The sequence below is a fragment of the Cygnus olor genome, chromosome 3, assembly GCF_009769625.2.
Source record: "Cygnus olor isolate bCygOlo1 chromosome 3, bCygOlo1.pri.v2, whole genome shotgun sequence".
Classification (NCBI taxonomy): domain Eukaryota; kingdom Metazoa; phylum Chordata; class Aves; order Anseriformes; family Anatidae; genus Cygnus; species Cygnus olor.
In genome coordinates this window covers 38,784,046-38,808,580 of record NC_049171.1, presented here as the reverse complement: position 1 = coordinate 38,808,580, position 24,535 = coordinate 38,784,046, and the positions used below count along the sequence as shown (strand labels likewise).

Here is a 24,535-nt window from a genome sequence, read left to right as displayed (position 1 = left end):
GATTCAAGTTGGGGTGATTGATTACAAAAAAAAAATCAGTCTATTATGAGTTTGTTAAAATTAGCATTTTAAGAGCACATTTGCATTCTGAGGAAATAAATGGTATTTTTAATATCTGTTACTGTAATGACTTAGGATCTGCCATAGGATTGGTAATTCACACATGCCATCTTTTTGGCAAACACCCAGCTTGTAGGTTTTTTTGTGGGAGAAGATGCTTATCCTGTCGTAGAAATGCATTAAAGTCAGCGGGACTATAGGTGCACGTATCTGTCTGTGGGAGATCCATTTGCATAATCAAGGCCTGATGATTCAGTGGTAATGAAGAGCCCGTCTTGTTATTTATCTAAGCAGTATGGAAAAGAACAGTAACTGCTGGGTGTGGAGCTTGTGTGTGTGTGCACTTTGACAGGGGATGCCTGGTGCTTTGCAGTAGAGATTTGGTTCCATCTAACAACAGTTAAAAGCATGTCATCCTGCTAGAGGATCTTATAAAGGCCAAAATTCCTTATTTTCATACTTTTTATGCTTGTTTGTTTTTTATCAGGCAGTCTTTTGACAGCAATTGTGAAGTACAAGCATAGCTTTGTACTGAATTCTATTTTGAAATCAATGCTTTTATGTTAAACGCGTGGAAGATGTGTTCCTTCACAGGACCTACTTCATTTTTAGCATTATTGTATATGTGAGAAATAAGCCTTCATTTTAATTTTGAAGCCCAAATTTCCAATGTTGTAAGTTGCTTCAGCTTCACATGAAATGAATCATGTGTTTTTATTTATAAATATATGTGCCTCTGCGTGTGTATGTGTGTGTACACAAACAGGTGACAGCTGCTTCTTTGTGTTGTAAAATACAAACACAAACAAAAAAGTAAGAGAATTCCCTTGGCTGTTATGAATCAAAACAAAACTCTCTTTCCCATATGTAACTATGAGGAGGATACTGTCCTCCTTTCCTCATATTTTTTGATAATTAAAAAAAAAATCCATTTTATTAATGGACTTTGCTCTTTCCAGTTCCTAGTTCTTCTCATATATTTCTGTACCAGACATTCTTGACTTATTTTGGTTATTTTTCCTTCTTCAGCAGTGTGGTTTTCAAGGCCATGGTTTCATTGTTTTAGGCCAGATAACCAACCTGTTCTGCACCTGTACTCTGGCAACTAGTTTTCCATCACTGGCTTTTGAGTGGTAAAAAAGTTGTATACGACTTCACAGAGAAACAGATGGTGGTATGCTGCTCTGCTTTCTATAAGCTAGATCAATTTAATGATCTAACCATAAAATTTAGATATGTGGAGATGCAAAAACATGTGAAGTACTGGGTACCGTAAAGACATTTCTAATGTAAAGATTAAAAGCATCCTCATTCGTATGCTAGTCATCATGTCTACTGCTGACAGACCTCCTGCTCTGAGAAAGGACAGTCAGAAGTCTCAGGTGGTACATAGCTTTAACAAGGCAGCTCTTACATTCTCCTGGAAGAACTGAAGTTACTTGTATCAGTTTTTAAGATGGGGGAAAGTGAAGTCCAAAGTGAAGAGAAAACTCACTCAGGGAAGCATGGTATATTAGTAAGGAAATTAAAAAAAAAAAAATCTCAGTCCTCAGCTGTACCCAGCAGATGGCATTTTTCCCCCTTATAACTACTAAATGTTTTGAAAGCTATAATCTTTGGATATTTTCATACTTAAAAATAGTCTTTTTTTCACAAAATATTGAAGGATTGCACTGTGGGCAAATACTTATCGATGGATTATAAATGAAATATCATGTGTATACCTCTAATTACAGGGGAGAGAAAATTGGAATGAGGAGAGTGCAACAGCATAGTGAACTTGATTGTGGTTTTCCCCCTCAAGTCTGCATATCAAATCGTCGCCTCCACTTACTTGGTGAATGTTAAACAATCAAATCTCAAATACTCAGATTTTTAATCTTTTTATTAAGGAGTACAAAATTCTGCTAAAAGTTAGATACTCAAATGTAGGAGATCAGTGGATCTGGGGAGTAGAGCAGAACAGATAAACTCAGAAGTGAATTGGATGTCCCCTAGCGAAGGCTCTGAACTAATCTCCCTTCTAGAAGGGAAAATTCATTATGGGCATGATTAACCCTTCTCAACTAATAGATTAATAATATTTATTGCTTCTTAATTTATTATGACAATGAGCTGTACATAGTTCTGATTCAGAACTCGCTGTTCTTTCCACTCTCATTCAGGAAGAGGAGCAGAAATGATCAAACCTCACTGACCAAGATGTTTGTACGTAAATTCTGCACAGCACTCCCTTCAATAAGTCTCCACCCATTACTTGAGTGTTAAGAAAAGTGTTTTGGAAGATGAATTGTGTATCAGATTAAATTAGATTGATTTTTGGTTTTAGAAGAGAAAATGGTAAGACATGCAAATACTTTCGTCAAGTTGAGATAGATCATAAATAGCAGAAGTATTAAGCTTCAGTTACTTGAATTATGTTGTTAAAGCTAAATGATTAAAATTGGGCATTTTTTTTAATCATTCTTATAATAGGATATGATTGTTTTTTTCACACACTGATAATTTCTGGTTTTTATCCTAGTATCTATTTTACATTAAAATTCTTAAAACATTTTTCATGTATCCTATACCTCTTGTTTCTCTTTGTAATATTCAGAGACATATGCTACAGAGGAATTTTCCAAATGTCTTCTGAAGATAGTATCTTGCCTTTTTTGGAGATAAAATTAAGGCTCTATGATGTTATTTGGCTGGTGATTTTTTGTGGTTTGATAGAGCCTGTGTAGGCAAGAGGCATACCTGTGTTCAGTCTGTGGCAAGATGAGTGTCCAGTGCTTTACTCTTGTAAAATGCTATCATTTGAATAAAAATAAATAGGTACAGGCTATGCCAGGCTTCAGAGACATGGGATGTATTTAAGTAGGTTTTTAAGTAATTCCTCAAGGAAGTTTACTTGACAAGCTTAAGGATCAGGAATGAGCCCTAACTACTGTAGAAAAGCCTTTCTTTTAAGGATCTAGTACGGAAATTATATGTTGGCTGTTCTGTTGCTTTTCATTGTGTAAACTGAGAATCGTTCTTTTCCCAAAGGATTTTACATAGTGTTTGGTCCAAATGTTTCATTTTGTCACTGAAAGCTGTGTTATGAAACTGATGATTCCTTTAAGCGAAATTTAATACAGAAAAATCCACACCATAAAGATAGTATAGATGTAAACTTTGCAGAGTCCCTTTTTTGCCGCAGTTTTTTAATGAAGTATGTAAATAGTACAATCTAATTATGTACTTTTGTTTAATGCAGAAAATATATCTCTGTGATAGCTCTGCCTAAATTATTGCTTTGTTTCACTAGATTTGAAATGGTATAAACTTTTTGCAAGGCATAAAGTGCATGCGTAGAGGATTTTTGTGGTAGTGCCATGGTTTAACCCAGGAGGTAGCTCAGCAGCACACAGCTGTTTGCTCACTCCCCCCCCCCACCAGTGGGCTGGGGGAGGTAATCAGAGAGAGGAAAAAAGGTAAAACTCATGGGTTAAGATAAAGACAGTTTAAAAGGACAGAAGAGGAAGGGAAAACAATAATGATAACAATATATGTATCGAAAACAAGTGATGCACGATGCAGTTGCTCACCACCACCCACCTACTGATGCCCATCCCATCCCTGAGCAGCACTCCCCCCCCCGCCAGCCCTCCTAGTATTAGTGTTCAGCATGATGCCACACGGTGTGGGCCATCCCTTTTGTCAGTTTGGGCCAGTTGCCCTGGCTGTGTCCCCTCCCAGCTCCTGGTGCACCCCCAGCCTCCTTGCTGGCAAGGTAGCACCAGGAGCAGGAAAGGCCTTGGCTCTGTGTAAGCACTGCTCTGCAACAATTAAAGCACCAGCGTGTTATCAGCATTGTTTTTCCCCTAAATCCAAAACATGGCACATACCAGCCCCTATGACGGAAATTAATTCTACTCCAGCCAAAACCAGGACAGGTAGAAAACCAGAGATGAATATGACAAAAGAACAGCAATGTTATGACGGCTTAAAAATAATTCTTCTGCTGTAATAGCTCCAGGATCACAAAGTTGTTCCGTTTTGTTTTAAACTTAAAATGGGAGAGAGAGGAAACAACTTCATACTTTTTTTTTGTTTGTTTGCTGTTAGATTGCATGGGTTTCTCAAGCTCTAAAACAGGAAGAGAAGAGAAGTTAGCAGGTGTTTTGTATGTTTGTTTGACAAATTTTCATCCTGAATTTAATTGCCAAGGAGGCCTGCAAAAGATACAGGAGTCAGGGAATATATTAGCAGTGAGAAAGGATGAGCTGGGGGAGGAAGTGGACTGGGGACACCTTCACGTTATTAATTCTAGAAAGCTTTTCTCTTCATCCTCATTTTAAATGATTCATTTAAAATATTTACTGGTATTTACTATTTTATTCCAGCCTATTTATTGGTAGCAACAGCATCTGTCTACTCAAGTTTGATGTATTTGGGGAAAAAAAATAAAAAAAATCATGAGCTTTGAGGTTCTGTAGAAGATGCATATAAGCCTTTCATATAAGGAGACACCACTGACAAACTTATTCAAAAGTGGGTTATATTTAAAACTGGCAAATGGAGAAATAAGCTGTATTGAGGAGAAAAACCATTGTTTCAACTGCAGTAAAAAGTGAGACTAGCTTGGATCTACAGAACTGGCTGGGGTATTGGGACAATTGCAGAAAATCTGTTTGTGCCATGTATGCAAGCTTGAGAAAGTTGGGTAAGAGGGAATTTTGCAACTCACTCAAGCTCCTTAGTATGAGGTTGTGCCCTCTTTCCTCATTCAGACATCTTTAGCCCGGGTGTCTTCAGAATATCTTAATGAACGTGAATTCCCTTGCTTGTCTAAACAGTCCTCTTCCTATATTCTGGTCCTGAGGAAAATTATTCTCCTTTTCATTTTCAAATTTCAAATACAATAATTGCCTTCTATTATTGCCCTGAGTGATTTATGCTTGAATGAAGTGACTGTTTGCTGTCCAATAATAAATTTTCCTGGGCATAATAACAAGGTGGTGTTGGAAGTAGCTTCGAAGAAGAGAATGGCCTGCTTAATTTTCAAATAGGTAAAGAATTTCTCTGAAAGAACAATTAAAACTTGATTTTGCAGCTTTTAAGCTAATTTTTGTCTGGTAGATGTTCTTTTACTGGTTCAAGAAAATAAGTGTGAGCTCATAATGTAAACCTAGAGTTAATTTTTTTCTGCACATTTTGTGTCAATCACAGATGAGTCTTCCTGTGCAAGTGCTGGATGTGAAAAATTAAAGTGATATTCTGAGTGTGAAATTAAATACGTTGGACAAAAAATGTAGAATTGTACGTAATATCAAAGCAATGCCATTGCCACTGGCCTTAAAACATAGCAGAGGAGTGTTAAGGTTAGAGCCTAGCATTTCCAAAGAAGTGGAATTCCTCCAAAGTGAGTCGAACCCAGGGGTTGTATGTTCCTAGTGCTGGAACAGGCAGATCCAGCAAACAGACTTGTAGTAACTGGATAAATGGAATAACTCCTAAATTTAATTTCTCATAGGAAACTAGGTGGTAAAAGTAGATATAAGACACTTTTGTTGTTGGGCGTCCTACCTGTTATAGAATTTGACAGCAGAGATGAGTTAAAATGTGTTTCCCATAATCTGTTATGGGCATATGTGCTCTACAAGTTTCCCCGTTTCCATCTTTTGTTTTCTGTGGTACTGTTGCCATATACACTCAATTTTGTGTTACTGCTAAAGTTTTATTTATTCTCCTTTCCTCCTCTCACCCAAATTTGCATGCGAGTCTTCAGGGTTGGTTTCACAGTACAAGTGATTATTTTTTATTTATTTATTCTCAGTTCTTGTTTCATACTGATTAAAGTCCTCGATAAAATGCACAGGATGTCCATGAAATAACTGAAATTACATTCGTGTATACTGGTTTATATGTTTCTCTTGCTGATGGTCTGAAGATGGAGGTAAGACTGGGTATATAGGAAGAGTTAGCTTTTATTATGCTGATATGTTTGAAAAATAGCCAAATTTTGAGACATCAAAGCTTTTCTTCAGACTTGAAAATTTGCATGTTCTATTCCTTGTTCTTTACAGCTATATCAGTTAGTCTTCCTAGAGACTGCGTCTTAGCTTAAATCAGACCTGAATTAAGGTAATTGTTCATTTATAATGAAGGATTTTTTTCTGCAGTACTTTGCAGTTAACTGTATTACCTAAAAAGGCTCTCTATCCATACAAGTAGCTTATAATCCTGCCTTGAGTATCATCTAGCTGGAAAATCAAAGCACACGGAAGAATGTTACACTGGTCTTCCAGCAGGCTTTTCTGGCAAGGATAAAATATAGTCCAAAAGGACATGCAAAATTGCTTGCAGTAAAAATGATGTCTTGGAGGAAGGAAGAAAAAAAAAGCACCCTCCTTTACTGTACATTTGTTAATTAATACCTTAATAATTTATGTTACATAAATCTTCTCAGATATAGATGAAAGAAGAGATGGGTTGTCATCCTGATAGCAGCTAAATCACTAGTTATCAGCCAGGGACTGGAAGTAACTAATTTTTTGTCCTGTGCAGTTAGCATTTAGTCATAATTGCTCTTTCACTTGTGCCCTACATAATAAAATCTGTAATTCAGGACAGTAAATGAAGAGATGCTCTCTTTCTGTAATAATAATACAGCAATTTTTATGAAGAATTCAATCATTTTTTCTTAGTGTGTATAAGAAAGATATATTTCTACAAGATGCTCATCACCCAGCCCTCAGCTTCTTTGACTTTTTAGAGAGCATGTCACATGTAGGTTAATCATTTTAAGTAAAATATATTTTTTTAAAAGGCCTTGAAGTGGAAGGGTCTGGGAATACTGATAGTATACAGAATGCTTACAAACTGGTTGTATTAGACCAAAAATCTGTAGAAGCATCTGCCTGTTAAATGCTTTCTTGGCTTTGATTATATCTTCTTTCTGTGTTCATCTTTGTTGTAAGTTTGCTGCAATAACCTTTAAACATGTTTTTGCTCGCTTTTGACTTTCCATCCCTATCTGCTGTGTAGGGATTTTGACTGATTTACAGTTGTTTGTCACTTCATTTAGAAATATAAAATGACAATGTGTGTGGTGGGAAGAGGGCCTTGGAGATGGCCTGTTAGGGCCTATGTCTTCTCTCACAAGGCATCTGCTTATGGACACACTTTGGCTGCAAGAAGGTGGTGCTGTGTCCTGGTCCTCTGCCATGGCCCACGCACAGGCCAGCAGGTGGATCTGGCGGTGTCAGACATCTTGTGGTGCTGGGGTGGGGAACTCTGACGTGACTGTGCCTCAGGAGCCCGGGAAGAAGGGAGCCTGGCTCATGCTGCGTGAGTTTTTAGTAGCTGAGCTGCCTCCGACTTAAATTTCTGTGGAGACTGGGAGTGCCCAGGAGAAGCTGGAACAGCAGTCTGTTGCAGTGAAGCCAGTGCTGTGCGTGGAGCAGAGGCATTTCAGGAGGTTTCTTGTTCCTAATCCCCTGGCTGGCAGCCCTCCTTTTCCTAGCATGGTCCAAGATGCCATCTTCCCCGTGCATTCCCACTCCTGTCTGGGAGCTCCACGGGAAGTATGCCTCGCCTCTACATTTGGGAATCATTGGATAAAAGGTGCTAAAGATTGGGAAAGGAGAAGTACACAAAATGTACCAGAGGGAGGTAGGCCTCTTAAAAAGCAAAACAAAACCAAGGGGGCAGTGGGTTAGGGGAGTTGCTGACTGTTAAAGGAAGAAAAGAAATGGAGAGATGGGGGACAGGAGGAGATGTGGCACTTCTGAAGCGAGGCAGAGCACCCTGATAGCAGAGTAGTGGTTTCCCTTACAGAGAAAGCAGCCTCAGAGGTAAGGGTACTGATTTTTGAGCAGGATAATACACCCGGACGACAGGCAGCTTTGTGGAGATGCCTTCTAGATCACAGGTGCAAGCTCAGTATTACGATATTGGTAGCTGCTGTTACAGAGGTAAGTCCTTTCTTGTGTCACAGCCAGGAAAACACTTCAGCTGTGTTTCTTAATTACTTGGGAATGCTGAATGAAGTATTCTTATTACCTGAAGAATTTCTGTAAAAGGAGTTCATAAACTCATATAATGAATACATGGTGGGACTTTATAGTGAACAAAGGAGCTAAATCTCACACCTTCCATGTAGTTTCAGATGTGAGAGGGAAGCATTCAGCAGAGTTCCTGACAGCCTTCCCACCTTATTTTGGGTGGTAGTTATATTCATAACATAAAGGGCTTTCTTCACGCTGCCAGTGGCACTTGTGCCTGGGTAGATGGCGGCTGTGTGCGTATCACACCCACTTCTAAACAAAGAATTCTTTGTTCTTTTCGTGCTTCACTTTGGGATTGTGGTCTGCGTAGTCCCGCTTGAACTTGCAGCTAAATGGTTTGTAGATTGTAGTTCAGTCATTTCTGTGGTTGGGCATGATTGATTAATAAAGTATTTTGAATAAATCATTAGAGTGATGTGGGGAAACAGGAAGAAAAAGAAATCACTTAGACTGGTCTGGCAATGCACATTTGTGATGCCTTCCCCTAGAGCATCTTTAGTAGGAAGGTGGGAATTCTCATAATACTCATGTCCGTGATCCATGTAGACAAATGATTTTTGTTCTTCACTGATTTTTTTTTCTTAAAGAGAAACTGTCAGCCTTCTAGGTGATTTTATTATACGGCCACGTGTTCAGTCCCTGCTACTCTTGCACACCAAGGCGGTGTCAATGAGCTCCCATCTAATGATGATGTCTTGTGATTAAGTATTTATCAGGTTTGAATTCACCCTCATTTGGCATAATTCAATTACTCCCTGCTCTTTTGTTCTGAGAAATGAAATACAGATCACCTGATCAATCTCTGTTTTGCACTGCATTATCAAAAAGATATTGCTGCCAACTAACATATTTATGATACCTTATGCTTTGATTTAGAGTGGTTTACAGTTTGTTTTCTGACAAACTTTTGCATCCATAATCCATTAACTTCTTGATATATGATAGAGTCACCTCCCTGCGATATAGAAGTGCCTTTCCCCTATTGCAGAGTTTTCTTTAACTTTGGCCAACCTGCAGAAAGGTCTGGTTGTTCTACTTGGAAGTGTTGGCTGCCCAAGTCTGGCAGTGCCACGAGGTCATGCCACCACTGGTGCAGCATGCAGGGCGCTGGGAAAACCAGGAATCTGCTGGAGCAGCTGCACTGACAAATGAAGGGCAGAGTGGGACAGATGACAGCCAGATGAGACCAGCCCATCACAGCTTTCCTGCCAATATTTCGTCATGGTCTTTTCAGCAGTAACACCCTGTGTTAAAATTGCTGAAAATTTCGATTTCCAACTCTGCTTGAATGATTTAGAAGAGTTGTGCAGGACATCAGTTTTTATTTTATTTATTTTATGTATTAAAAATAGACCAAAGACAAAGAAATGACAAAACCTTACATGAAAAGAAAGTTCATGGGGCTTCAAAATGGAGCCTTTTGAGTGTTTGGAAATAAGAGTTCTAGTTGCCAGGTTCATACATGTTAGAATACATTCCTTAATTAATGCTAATTTAATTCCCTAAGTCATATGCGCAGGAGCACCTGTCTTTCATTGCAGAGGAGAATAATGTTAAGGTTGTAAGGGTGATTGTAAATACGGTATCAGCCTCCTCTCAAAGTGATGAACTTTGCAATCTAGCTGAAGTTGCCTGCCTGTGCTTTGTAACTTGCTTCATCAGCAGACTTTCTCTGTCCATGACTCTTTCACGTTACTAATAAATATATTAAACAGTCCGTTACAGAAATTGAATAGTTACTTGGCCTTTGCCAAGATGAAAACTGATCGTTTATTCTGCCTTTCCAGTCCCTTAACCAAGGCTTGATCCATAATAGTAAGTAGCCTTTTTCACATAAAAAATACTTACTGCCTAGTTTTATTTTTCTTTTTTTAAAGTATATTACTGTGGGAGACTGTAGCAGAAGCCTTTTGGCAGTCTGAATCGATTATGTCAGTGTGGTGCCTCTCCTGTCCCCCCACTCCTTCTTAAGTGCTCTTTCATTAAAATGATCAAAAGAGAAGCAGATGCAGCCACAGTGTGAGTGCAGGGGATGCGCAACCCCGTAAGTAGTGCAGCCACACATGGCCAAGGTGGGCATGCTGAACGATGCTGAGCTAAAGGGCAGGACTCCAAGAAGTTTGCAGAAATTAGCCTATTTAGATGTTAAAGATTTATGTTTATTTGTCCGTTTGTTACTAACGATTCAGACCCTACCTTATTAAGAAATGTGGATTTAAGAACCTTGGATGTACTACATCTGGGTTTGGTGGTTTATTTCACTTCGATTATCAAATAATTACTCCCTGAAATTACCCCCAGAGCTCTTCTTTTAGTACCTCTATTTCTGCAGGCATTTCATTTAGGAAACTTAAAAAAAAAAAAAAAAAAAAAAAGTAGTTTCTAACTAGGCGTTTTTCAGTAGGAACAAACAAATCACCTAGCTTTCAGCAGTGCCCCTGTCTTCCTTAGTTGCTCCTTGTATTTCCATAGATCAGGTGAATCTCTTGAATTTTTACAGGATTTGTACTTGGATATACTTGATATTTTGTCACCACGATCTCATTTATTTCTTCTTTATCTTATTTGATATTAGGAGTCCGTTATTCTTAACTAGCTGTGGAGACAAACTGTCTTTATTTTGACTTTGGAATGTCTGTAGTCAGATGCCTTATTTTATGGAAATCTCCTATTGTAAAGTTTAGCGTTGTGGTGTCAATTTTTAACTTAATTCTATGTGTTGAATCTACAAGTTTTGTGGGTTTTGTTGTTTTAAAAGATGGCCAAGCTGAAAGGACCTTATGGGATAACCTAGAAGGTAGATTGACAGTGAAACCACTGCCAGGGTACGTTCCAGCTCTTGTTTCACAAGATGTGGATAAATGTGGGGAGAGCTGCTGCGCAGCCTATGTCAGGAAGTCTTCCAGCAAGTTGGAAATAGTTCCTAACTGCTGTCCTGTATTTCAGTGAGATGAGAGGGACGATACTCGGAAAAGAAAAATTGAGGTTTACTGTCAGAAGTAGGTTCTAATAGTGAAATCTCTCGGACTATGTAATAATCTCCCAAAGGAAAAGGCAAGCAGCCTCATTTTTCAGATAATTTATGACCAGCCTGGCCAGATTGCTCATTATACTACAGGGAATAATATTCCATTGGTGGAGAAATGGCCGTGATTATTTAATGGGTACTTTTTGTTTCTATTTACTTGTCTTTTCTACTTTTTATGGATAACTTATATGTGAATGGAGTCAAAATGCTTCTTTGTGATTTGCTTGCAAGGCAAAGCCTGGACAAACTTTAAAATATTATCAGCACCAGGCATAAATACAGCAAACAAAAGAAAGTCCTTTTGGAAACGTCTGATGGTATGGTTAAATTTATAAGTACAAGGGTGTTTTTTGAAAATATCCACCTCTGCAAAAGCATTCATGTATAATCTTTCCCCTCAAATGAAATAAAATAATAAAAAAATAATTTAATAATAAATAATTTTTAAAAAGCCAAAAACTCAAGCAAAAATAATGTTGATTAAACTCTCCTAAGTCAAAGTAAACCTTGATACTTGTCAGTTTTATTCTTTTCGATCACAATCCCGAACCACTTACAGACCGTTGCCTCAAATACGAGGTCCTTTCGTTTTGCAGTTTGGAGCTCTTTAAATGTCATTTTTATTGGGTTTGGCACATAGTCGTGGTGAGGGTATTCAGTGGCAGCATGTCTTTCAAGGATCAGTTACTTGCTAGATTCCTGCTATCAATACTTAATGATAGACAGTGATTTACTGTAGGAGTGATGTAATTCAACGAAGCCTTTCAAGTACGAAGCATGGGAGCTTTTCCTGTGAAGGGCAGTTAGCGTGTAACACTGATATTTTTGCCCAAGTTGTGTGTTTCAGAAAGCAGCGTGGGTATTAATAAAACTAATAGCCTACACTGTTGGAATACCATAGTGGGGAAGGCTGAGGGTGTTGAATTCAGTTCTCTGGTTTGTGCTGTCTGCTGCATTTCCTTCTCCATGAATATTACTTAGAATGCATTTTTATGCTAATTGCTGTCACCATTAACTTGGCTTGGGATAGTCTTCAAATTCAGAATTCATGAAATGGAAAGGTTTTACTTAAATTACCTTGGGCATTTTATTGCAGAGATGATTTTAACATTGTAAAATTGTTTACAATCTATTTTTTCAACACTTTTATCTGTTCCAAGCTTTTTACTTTCCAAGTTCAAACGCATTTCTTTTGCATCTTTTCTATATAACCAGATCTGCTTAATGGCTTTTGTAGTCACCTCATTTTTTTTCCAGTATGTACTCATAATTTGAGGGAAAATGTCCTAAATCAAATATACAATCTTTTTGCCTGCTCTTTACCATGATGATTACATTAGAATAGCATATATTTGTCCATCAACATTTTATTTTTCTTGCACGACTGCTGAGTAAAAAAAAATTGTCATAATATTTCCATTGCCTAAAAAAGTGGTTTGATGAATACACTGTCGAATGCAGGGAAAAGCTCTTCCTTATATGTGAAATCCCTGCCTTTCCGTTGTCGATATTCTACGCATGAGATTCATTGCTGAATAAATGTAAACTCTCAATACGTATATCGAGAGCTGTACTCTCAATGGCACTTCATACTCGAGCAAAATTGAATGCACATTGTTCGCTAACCATATATGCTTGTCATTTTAAATTCACAAGGTTATCTATGCAGAATTTTTTTTTGGATTTTTACTGGATCCTGTTATAAAAACTTATATATTTTATAAAAGTGAATTTCATATTTTCACTCTGTTACTGTTACACCAGCCTTTGAGAGAAATTAATAAAATAATTAATGGTTTTTCAAGTTGAATACAGTTAATTCTCTATAGTATCAATTTTTATAATTCCCTTTTTATGGTTTTCTGATTTTTTTGTTGCATTTTCCTTGAATTTGATACTCCAAGGAAATACATCAGAAGAGTTGAAAAGCAATAGGGAATGATTGACCTGAACAAGAAGCAAACTATAATTGAAATGTTGATGTAGTAGAATACAAAATATGGTTCAGGAGACTAAGAAACTGCTTCTTTTTTGTGGTTAAGATACTGCAGCACAGTGTGCTGTTATCCCTCGCAGTTTAAGTGAACACAGGATAAATGTAGTATATTTATTGTATTATTAAGAAGACATTAGCAGGATTGTGCAGATATGACATCCTTTCTGCTGTGCCCTGGTGCTTTATTTGTGCTCTAGTCATAGCACTGAAATAATTTGTTTGTATAATGGAATACAAAATTTGTAAAATTACATATAAAAGTTACTTTTATCTTCAAAGGTATGTGTCAAAGCCATTCAAATAATGTTGGAAAATGTAGTTACTGAACTCACAAAGGGTCGCTTCTGTTCTCAGGGCAGTTGTTCATTTGTGTTTTTAATTTACAACAGTCATTTCTGCCTAAAATGTGAAAATGCATCAGGAGAGATTTTTACAGATAGTTAAAAGCATACGTAGAGCATAACAATGAAATTCTTTGTATGTGCTTATCAGAGAGAAGGTATATTTTAAAATGAAATATAAAATTATTCAGGTAATAACTAATATTAATCCTTTTTGTATGGTTATTTTAAGTGTGGACGTTTGGCATGAGAGAGCACTGATTTTCCTAAAATTTTATCTGACTGTCCAATTTTTATTTTAAACATTTTTTTTTCCCATTCCAGCCTTAAGCATTCACTAATGCATATGCAGAGATACTCCTAGCAATAGAGGTATGGCTGTGCAGAAGGGTCAGTAGCATCACTGAGCATCAGGATTGATTTTTTTGTTCGGTTTTGCTTCACACCTAGTCCATACTTGGTACACAGCTTCTCAGGACTGAAATCTTTTCACCAGCAAACTCTGTGAAGACTGCAAATGTCTTTGGGCAGCATGTGCAGGATGAAGTTGTTAGATCAGATCCTCAGTCCCATTTAAGCCACATCCAACTGCTTCTGACTGCAAAGTGAAATTAGATCATGTATCTTAATCCTGTTTATCAATGGAATTGGTATTTCTGTTTAATTGTATTTACTAGGGTGGGATCCCTTCCAGTCAGTCAGCAAGGGTGTTCCAGGTGTCAGTGCACCGTTCCCATCAACCAGAAAGAGCCCTGTCTGAGCTGAAGCGCATTCGTCCCAGTAGGAGAACGGATCAGACGTAGTAGGTGCTGCCCCTTGTCCTTCAGTGATGGCAGTGAATTCCAGCTCTGCCATCATTAGAAGACAAACAGATATGCAGAGCTGTCAAGCTGAGTTTCAGAAGTTTCTGCAGTCCTGAATGCTCTCAAGTGCTTGTCTGGTTGTACAATGTAACATAACGGTGAAGTCGTGTTAGATATAGCAGAGCTTTGCTGCCAGCCTGTAGTTCTACCAAAAAAAAAAAAAAAGGCACATCTAAACCACTCATGTAAAATCAGGCCTTTTGGCGGTTGCAAGTGGTAGTGGAAAAGCAGGCAACAGTCAAGGATAAAACCAGCAATACAGAAGCAATACCGAATCCAGTGACTTATGTGAAGTATTGAACTATTCATCAACCGTGATGGCTGTCAAGATACATTTTAGGATCGCCTAATACAGATACTGCAAGATACCATTTGGTAGATTGTCATAAGTTTTTGGATTTTGATGAACATTATTGAGGAAAATTAAGGAAGAAGTTGCATTTTCTATTTCAGGCGGGTAGTTAATAACTGAAGCATTGCTGTAGGCAGTTCTGCATGCCTCCTGCTGCTTACTTCATGCAGCTTTTCATCTTGAAAAAACAGATGTCTCAAGCCCATCTGCCTGCTCATTTTTCACTGTTTTCCTGTGGCATTTCCACCTTCCTAATGCCATTTACCTTACCTCTTCTCAGCCCTTCTGCTGCGCGCGTTGTGTTTTTTCACTCCGTGCTCTCTGTGTCCCCGGCCTGTCTGCCCTCTGTGCGAGAGCTGCGAGTCTCAGCACTGTCCATGTGTCCCCCCACGATGCTCCACGGGTCTCGCAGCAGAGCAAGCGCAGGAGCTGCTGCCTCGCACAGGAGCAAGTTACCGCGTTCGGCTCACCTGCAGTAACTTGCTCCTGTGAGAGGTAGCGGCTCCTAGCTCCACCCCTGCTCCTGTATTTCTCTGCATGCTCCTTTCTGGAAGCCTTCTCTCACGCTCCGCACAGCAGCACTAGGATCCAGACAGTCCAGAGGGCAACTCGCGGTTGGTTTGGGTATGAACTGGTCAGATTCCAGCAGATTGCCCGAGCAGACTTTCAAGGCAGCCCTTAAAGTACGATGGGGCAGACGCTGGGGTTCTCCTCAACCTCAGGTAGTGTCCTTGAGGCATATCCCCCAATGGTACGTGGAGGACCTGTTCGATGCCTTCACGTCGTGCTACTTAATGGCCGAAGCATTTGTATGGCAGCGAGCCGTGCCTGAGCATTTGCTGAGAATATCTTGAAATAACCACCTTCATCTTAACAGGCGGCTCCTGCTGAGTTAGCAGAATAGATGTGTGTGGAGAAGCAGAAGCGATCGGGGTTCTTTGAAATGTGCTGTCCTCATAAAGCCCATTGCCAAGGGCCCAAGGGCTCCCGTGGCCAAAGGCAGAGGGAGGTAGGAAGATGATGATGGTACTGGGACTGTCCCAGCACCCAAATCAAGGTCAGCTGTGCTTGTGAGGGTGAGCTCTGTGCTAAGTCAGCCCTGGCTGCTCCTGTAGCACTAATCCACCAAGGTTTTTCACCCCACAGCTCTGCCCCAATGCTTTCCAGTCCAGAGGGCTGCCTCTCCACTCCTTTATCACTTTTTTTCCAGATACCCTGCTGTCTCATTCCTCCTTATTCCCAGTTTCCTTTCACCCAGCCCTTAATCCTGTTTTATACTTGTTTGCATTTACCCCCCTCACATCACTGTCGCCACCACTCTTCTGTATCTCTGTGGCCCAGTGCACCCACTCCTGCAGTCAGCATCCCTTGTGGACACACGAAGCCTAGCTCCTACAGCTGGGGTTTTCAAAACGCAGCCGTGCTTTGGGTCACAGAAGAGGCCAAATCTAGGATTTTGAAGGCAGAAAATAGGTCATTTGGCGGTAACTATATGACAGTGTTCTCTTGGTACTGGAAAGGCCTGTGTGACCTTGACATTATTTTGCCAAAAGTCAGAAACTTTTTTTTTCTGGTGTTTTTATGAAACTTGATGAAACAGCCCTAATAGGCCTGTCTGGATAGATGGTTGCTCAATTTGGTATATGGGACAGGAGTATGGGGACTGTAATTTTCTGTACGGACAGCACATCTGAAAGAACCACTGCTGTTTGGAGTGATGTTTCGTAAGTTTGTTCTGTTTTATTATTGCTTACCAAAAAAAAGAGAACTGTATTGATAATGTATTGAATGGAATATACTGCAAATAAAACGCACTGCAATCTGTAAACTCATAAGATTAGTTTAGGCAACTTTGTATATTGCTGCATATTTTAAAGTAAAAGTCCATGTATGTACTGAAGTGTCTGTAGACATTTGCTTTTTTGATGATTATTTCTCGTAATTTTAAGGTCGTTATTTGAATGTGAAGTTCAAATCTGATCATTGCACTGTGAAACCATCACCAGTGTTTCCTAGGCTGGTACTGATTTCATCCAGTGAAGTCCAGCTGTTGGCAGGGCTGGACTTGGGTACTGCTGATGTGGTTTGGAGAACAGAACTGTGAAAATGTGAAATTAGATAAGAAACAGCTCTAGTTTTGAGAAGGCATTGGCATAAGAAGACATGTAAGTATTGATAACCAAACCTGACCACAGTTGGGAAATCTTCAAAGGGAAATGTTATCACTTAACTTAGAAGGGTAGTGAGTTGAGAGCATTAGGAGACAATATCCGTAGCAATTTACGTGTGTTAAAGTTTATGATTAAAGTTAATTTTGACTACTTAAAATGATGGGTGAGATGGGGACTGGCACGTACTCCCTGTGTCACCCTTCTCCTCAATGGCACATCGTTTTTTTGATCTGCCACTGGTGGCAGCTGAGGCAGAGGTAGCTCTCTTGCAGGAGCTTGGCCTTTCCAGAGCCTCAGCAGCAACTCTTGCTGCAGCCTGCATCGTCTCCACACTCTGCTGTGTGAGCTCCGTCTCGGAAATATGGAAATTGTGCTGGTAAGAATGACTCTAAAAGCATTTATACTAGTCATGAGACTTGGAATTTTTTGATTGCTCAGGCTCTTTGGGGCGGGGGGCGGAATATTTCAGGACATTACGTTGTGTTCATCTTGGGATGCTCATTTCAACCATGAGCGCTCATTGTGTGGAAAACGGACTGGCGTTGTGGTTATGACTGAACTTCAGAACTCGAGAGGAATTGTGAAAACTAAAGAATGTGGCCTTTCATTTAAGAGAGTTACAAGTGACTTTCACTTCTCTAAAAATTTCCCAAAATTGCATTGAATTTTGAAGTGACTTGTGAATACAAATCAAAATATTTAAGTGAAACTCATTTCAGCTGAGGTAGTAGAAGGTGAATAAATAGTAATAAGCTTGCACTTCTGTGTCATTATCAGTCATATGAGGAAGGCAATCTTTGCAGTGTGTTTGTTGCCTTTGGATGTACAACAGGGGATAGCAAGTTAAGTAGGGACAGCTACGTTGTATTCAGAAAAGATCAGTTTTAAGGTTCCCTAGCTGTTCATTATATTTAAATAAAGCCATTTAAAGACTCAAATTTATAATGATCCTTCATTTCTTTCCAGTAAAGAAAACAACAAAAAGAATAACTGTGAGAATAATCACACTGTATATCACTTCTCTTTTTTTGGTCCCTTACTAGAAGTGCAGCTGGTGTTGCTTGTTGGCTTGTATTTTTTCTTTGCCTTACAAAAATTGTGTGTAATTCTTTTTAAGAATACTTTGTTGCGTTAAGGTGTCTCTTATGGGTATGCCTCTTGGCATACCCCAAATCCTTTTTATGGATTCTCTTTTTAACCTTTTTCAGTAATTACTTCACATATTTCTTTTCATTTAGAAAAACCTTAAATATTTTCTGAATTTCCTTTAAACTCCTAGGAGAAGATTTGATCAATACACTGGCTTTTTGAACTCCAGAGACCTGTGTTCTAAATGAATTTAACTTACTGTGAGTGAAAATGAATTTGACATGCTCATCCTGGCTTCTGTATGTCAATACTGCAGAACCACTGCAAAACAGTAAAGGTCTTCCAGACCAGGCGCGCTAATGGGCAAAGTGAGAAAGTTGCTTACCTGTCCATAGTATGACTGATTTGCTCTGATCCTTACTAGTCTTTCCTTCCTTTGGGTATTTCTGTCAATACCCAGGATATTTTTCTATACAGTATCTAATTACAAAAGGATTTTGAAGATGATACACAGCTTGACACCACGTCTTGCAAACTGTTTTATATACTCGAATGTTTCGACTGCCATTTTGCTGAGTTCCACCGATTTCCACTGGTAGTGAAACAGTTTTAAGGTCAAGTATATCAGTTTCAGAACTGGCAAGAATCAAAATCGTGCTAAGATGTGTTCATTGTGTGGATTGAAGGTCAAAAGAATAAGTTGCTGTCATCTAAGTTTATATTTTCTTTTGTTTTTAAAAATAGAGTTGATAATGGTGAGAAATTAGTTGAAAATGACAACCAGATTATATACAGAAAAAAACATGTAGCTCACTATGAATTAAAGATATATATATACATGATGTGCATGCCTAAAATAGAGATGTTATTAAAAAGAGACACCTTGGTGTCATGCTTTAGCAAAATGATATATACAGTCCTACTTAATTTCTGGTTATTTCTGTTTAGGGGGGAAACTTAGTCCACAGGTGAGGCCTTATTACTAAAGGCAAGGGGATATAAAATCAAAGGAAACTCAAAAATGTTAAATAGCAAACACTTTATGAAAACTTGGAGCTACTGAAAAATATGTTGAGTTTTGAATGTCCCTTTTAATCAAAACAAATTCTTTCAATGGTATGTCATCAAAGAGTTCTCCTTACAGGCGTCTGTACTTCAGTGCAATGTGTTTGGAACCTCTAAACGTAAGGTGATGACTTCTTTGCCTTTGCTTAGCAAGGGCAAAATAGCAGTTGTCCAGTTTGAACAGCACAATGATCTCATATACTTTCAGCTGGGCACCTTCCCTCAGTGATGGGCTTGTCTTCCTGTTCTTAGGAGGGGCCTCCTAATGGTCCTCTGGTATTGGGAGTTGGTGTAGTAGTAACATTGACTTGCCCAGTATCTGCAGAAATGAAGCTGACTCTTATTAAGAACCTTTGAGTCAACTTATCCCACCAGCCCTCCAAATCTTGGTGGTGCCCATAAGGGCTCTATAAAGAGTTGAAGAGAATAGAATAACTAGCACAAACCAGATCTGGTGCACTTTTTATTTAGGAAGCCCTTAGACAACGTAGCAGAGATTCTGTTATTTCTCTTCTTCTAGTGATGTGTTTGTATTATTGTGCATGCTTTTGTTTGTCCTAATCTTTTTTTTAACTCTTAGGCCTGTTGCTCTGAATGTATTTATTATAGTCTGTGCTCTTGCTGTCTCTTTGTCTCTAAGTTCTCCAATAAATAGATATGGTACATTCCTGCTGTTCTTGTGTCTTACTGAGTGACGCTCATCACAAAGGAGCCTGTGAAATTATTTTGTTGAAGAGCTTCTTCACAGTAAACATAAATTACCAGTGCATATCCATCTTTAATGCGTCCTTCCTTCTTGTACTAGTTCAAGTAGAGTTGCATAATTGTATTTGCAAAGGTAGCTCTTGCTATCATAATGAATTCCAGGAACAACTAATGGGGATGCAAAAAACTTATGGATATAAAGTGATATCTTAAAAGATTTTTTTTCATTTTTTTAGGCTACTCACCCAGAATGTTGGTCTTCTTTATGTTGGAAACTTTGACAGACCTTTTGCACAAATTAAGGTACGATTAACAAGTAGGGGGGAAGGGGCCATTTAACTGATTTCACTTCTGTATGTTTTAAGTCTTGATATAGAGAACTTGAAGTGTATTGATACAGTTCCAGCAAGAATAATGGGAAGTAGTGCTGTTTTAGTGTTGTTTACCATATTCTGGGTTTTATTTTAGTTACAACTGCATACTGCATACTTAACTTGTCAAAGAAGTTTAGTTTTTTCCTCTTGTCTTTTGATTAATTTTGACTCTGGTTTAATTATGAGAAGTAAAATGTTCTTTTAGGTTACCTTGTCAGTGACATTTCAAACAAAGCCACTTTGGAACTCTGTAATTCTTCAAGTGATCCTTGACAGGGAAGGCACTGCAGTAAAAAGCACAGATTGTTTTCCCAGTATTATTGGATTTATTAAGAAAGGCTCATACAATTGCTGGAATATCATTTGTCTTGTATGACTTACTGTTTCTTTTACTTCAGTTGAACTATAATAGTTTCACATTTCTAATTGCCAGTTGCTAATTAGTTATTTTCAAGCCACTTGCAAACAAAAATGTCTTACAAGGATATATGGTCTGCTTTTGATGAGCATCACTGGGATTTTTTTAGGACAAAAAGAGAGAGGCATTAACATGTCAGTCATTACGGTGGGATGTGGAAACGTGATCTCTATCTTAGAATGTTGAAATGCTCATGTGTCCCAAATGATGCCAGTAATTACTATATATCCTGCGCTCTTGGCAATGTTGTACCCTCCATTGAGTGCACACTCTTATGCCTCTCAATTTTAAAAGTCTTATTTTTTTTACATCAAAATGAAATTTAATTTCTAAAACTCAAGCGTGTTTCTTTGCCATGCCTAATTACAATTCCAAAGAACAGTATTCCCAACCATATCTAGCAAATTTGCTTTTTCTACCTTGAACCTTGGTACTGTTTTCAAATCGCTTCAAAAGAACATCTGCTTGCTTTTCGTCTTCCCAGTTCCTACATGTATATCACTCAGTTTGGAAATCAAACAATTCAAAATGTTTCTGGCACGAAACCTTGTATTGCAAGAAGTTTCTTCCCAAATTAGCTAGTATATTTGTTGTGATAACCCTTTTATAATAGTGCTTGTTTAAATGCTTTGTATAAGTAAATGAAAGGTACAAACATAAAAAAATACAAAAAGATACTGAGGGAGTCTGAACTCACTTGGTCCGCAAAGCTAAGTGTAATCACCTTGTCGTCTCTGGAATAAAAGATAATCTGTTTTAATAAACTACACCTCTATAAACTCTGCCTCCGGGTGGGTAATCTGGCAGTTGTCTGCCCAGTGAAGATCAGTCCTCCTTTGAGATGGATGCCATTTTTGTGAGGGCTGCCATTAGGCTCCATCCTGTTATTGTGGTCCTTGTACCGCTGGTAAGATATTATCCTTTATCCGTAAGCAGCTAAGGAGTGAAAGTGCCTGAGGTGAGTGATTATTCCTTTTTTTTTTTTTTTTTTAGTGTGTGGTAGGAACTGGCCTCGCTCACAGTCATCTCTTAGGAGTTGCTTCGCTCAGCGTCCCTTCCCAGAGTTAATCAGGGAGCTTAACCCTGCCTTGAATGACTAATCGTAGGTGTTCTCCAGGATGTGACAGCATTTCACTTCGGAGTGCTGTGCAAGTGTAATTGCAAGGCTGAAGAGAGGAGGTAGAGCCCTGGCAGGTCTCCCAGGCAGCAGTGGAAATATTTTGTCCTTCCATGGAAAAACGACTGGCATGATACAACCAGCTTCTCATACGGTTCTTCCTTCTCATACAGTTCTTCCAAATTAGGCCCCATCCACACCCTCCCTACCTCATCCACTTCTAATAATAGGCAGCAAAATGAGGGGGGCAGTTCTGCATGGCTGGGAAGAATTTGTAAATTCACTATTGCACTCTTCAGCCACTTCCAGTTCACAGCAGTATCATCACCTTCACTTGCAGCCAAGGAGAGGCCCTTCTGATCACACCTCCAGAGCAGATCCTGTACGGGATCAAACTGCAGGCCTGTGTGTGATATCATGAGTAGGGAAAGTGCAAAACCAGTATATATAGAAAGCACGTAGCCAGTTTCCTGCACTTTGCATCCAGGGGCTTCTCTGCTGGAAGTTGTACCTGCATGCTTGTGCAACTTTTTTTGGACCTTCTTCCCTGAACGTGCCTAAGTGATTTTCCACTGAATTTTCAATATTCAAAGCCATACTATCATTATGAGCTACAGTATCATTTTATTTCTTTTAAACTTGTTACCTGATAATTCGATTTGCTTCAACCTAAGCCTTATGTTAGGAGAAATGGTTAGCAGTTACTCTCTATGCATGACTTTATCCTCTCTTTTCACATCACCCCCAGTCTTGTGTATTCCAAGCTACAAAAACTTAATCTATGTAATTGCTCCCTGTATCTAAGCTATTCAACATCTGCAATCAACATCATTTTAACTCTTTGTATCCTTCTGCGTTTCTACTGTTGCATTTTTATAAGGTAGGCAGTGGCACAATTTTGAAGATACAGGCACAACAATGTTTTCTTCAATATTTGCTGTTCATATTGTATATATGGTGTAATGCTTGATAAATATCTGATATACATTTAATTTGGATACGTTAATATTAGACTTTCTAATTTATGTTGCTGCTGTGGTCTCATACTAAATATTGCGTTTGCCACAGAATAGGCAATCTGGATATTCAAAATAACTTCCAGTTACCACCTAGGGAAAACAAACCTTATTATCTGCTAAATTAGTGTAGATTATAGAGACATGTTTGAACGAGCTAATTCCACGTGGCTATACTCTCTAAAGAGTAATGTTTATTTTTGGAGCTATAGGTGCATATATGGGCATATATTTGCACACCACTGCTTTGTTTCATTTCTGGTGCTAAAGTTAATCCTGAAGTCCTCGCTTGTCTGAGGATCATTTCTTCTGTGGTTTGCAACCAGGAAACGATACACAGCTAACAAACACAATACAGTTCTTTAATTCAGACTGCTATCTGATTGCTCGGAGATTCTAGAAAATGTCAGCTGCCCGACAGCAGCAGAATTGGGGTAGAGTGATGAGGCTGCAACTTCTCAGAGATCTTCAGTATCAAAAATGGGGAGTAATAATTCACGTTAAGAGATAGTGCTGCTAAACAAAATGCATGTGCTCTGGAGGTATGCAGTGGTCTCTTGGAACTGTTGACACAAGCTTCTTTCATTCTTCCTCCAGCAGTTTTTAGGTCTTTCATACGTGGTTGCTAATGATTCCATCAGTTAAAAGACTCGTGAACCAAACTTTGTCCTGGAATATATATATATATATATATATATTAGGGAGAGTCTTTGCAACCTTTTATTTAGATCTGCTTTTGCTCACTGTGTGATGGATTGGTCTCTCTTGTTATATAAATTACCAAGTCACGTTCATTTGCAAACATCCTAAGTATTAAGGCCTTCTATTAAGATATGGCATTTCTTGCCAAACGTGTGCATTAAGGAATGCCCCAAACCACTACACTCCTCTGTCAGTGTAGATTTATTACTCTAAGTGAACCATTATTTTTACAACAGTACTTCCAATGCATTTTTAGTGCACTTTCAGTAGGACAAATAGGATTGTTACCAGGTCTTTGAAATATTCATTGTAAACATATAACCTGCCATGTTAGTACTCATAAATTCATATTTCAATTTATGTGCATTTAAAAGATTGCAGAGAGAAGCTTCTTATCAAAGTGTTTGTTTGCAATTGCACAGAAGTTTTGATTTTCCAGGACTGTACAGGAAGATAATTGTACTAGTGTCTTTGATGATGAAGGCTATAGATGGCAAGTCTGTGAAATGGTTTTGCAATACTGATGCCTCTTCTAGAGATGATTATTCTATCTCTTTCTTCCTCATATCCGTAATTCATTAATATTTATATATATTAATATTTATAATGTTTCTGAGACATAGATGAACTGGTAAGATTAACTGAAATTACCTATCTCCCTCCTCCTGGCTTGCTTTCAGAGATGTTAGTGGTAGTGCTTGATAGATGTTTGATCTCTGTACTTCATTATACAAAAGGAATGTGAAGCATTCACTCCTGAAGTTTTTGAATCCTGTATCTAGTAGCAGATGGATCTGCCTGGAATTTTTCTTTTCCTATAGTGTACTATTCTGTGCCTGTTCATAGATACCATAAGATTTTGTATGTTGCTACTTTGAGCAGAGTTCACGATGCAGAATCTTTAAGTTACTGCATGAAGTTTGTGGTTGCTCTTGTTCTGGAGTAATACTCAATGGGTTTCGGTAAGTTCAATAGCTCATAAAAACGATGGCTATTCCGGTTAGCTGGTGAGAGCACTAAGTGAATTAATGATTTGAAAGTCAAATATGCTGTAGCAATGAATTCCCATTTTGTTTTCAAGGCACTGCCCTTTAACATTATATTAAAGAAATTGATTTCATATAGGTAGTTCTTACTTTTTGTTTCTGAATTAAATTATTCTAAATTACTGTTTAATTCTAGCATCTGTTCAAAGGTGC

General features: G+C 38.5%; 1 protein-coding gene across 4 annotated transcripts in view; it reads left to right on the top strand.

Annotated features, from left to right (window-relative positions):
* The window catches only part of RNGTT (RNA guanylyltransferase and 5'-phosphatase), a 187,675-nt gene that overhangs the window by 134,942 nt on the left and 28,198 nt on the right, over positions 1-24,535 (top strand). For all 4 annotated transcript variants that reach the window (XM_040551729.1, XM_040551730.1, XM_040551731.1 and 1 more), the window contains one exon: positions 19,946-20,012. In XM_040551729.1, coding sequence (XP_040407663.1) covers positions 19,946-20,012 — 67 coding nt within the window. The remainder of the gene's footprint in view (positions 1-19,945; positions 20,013-24,535) is intronic.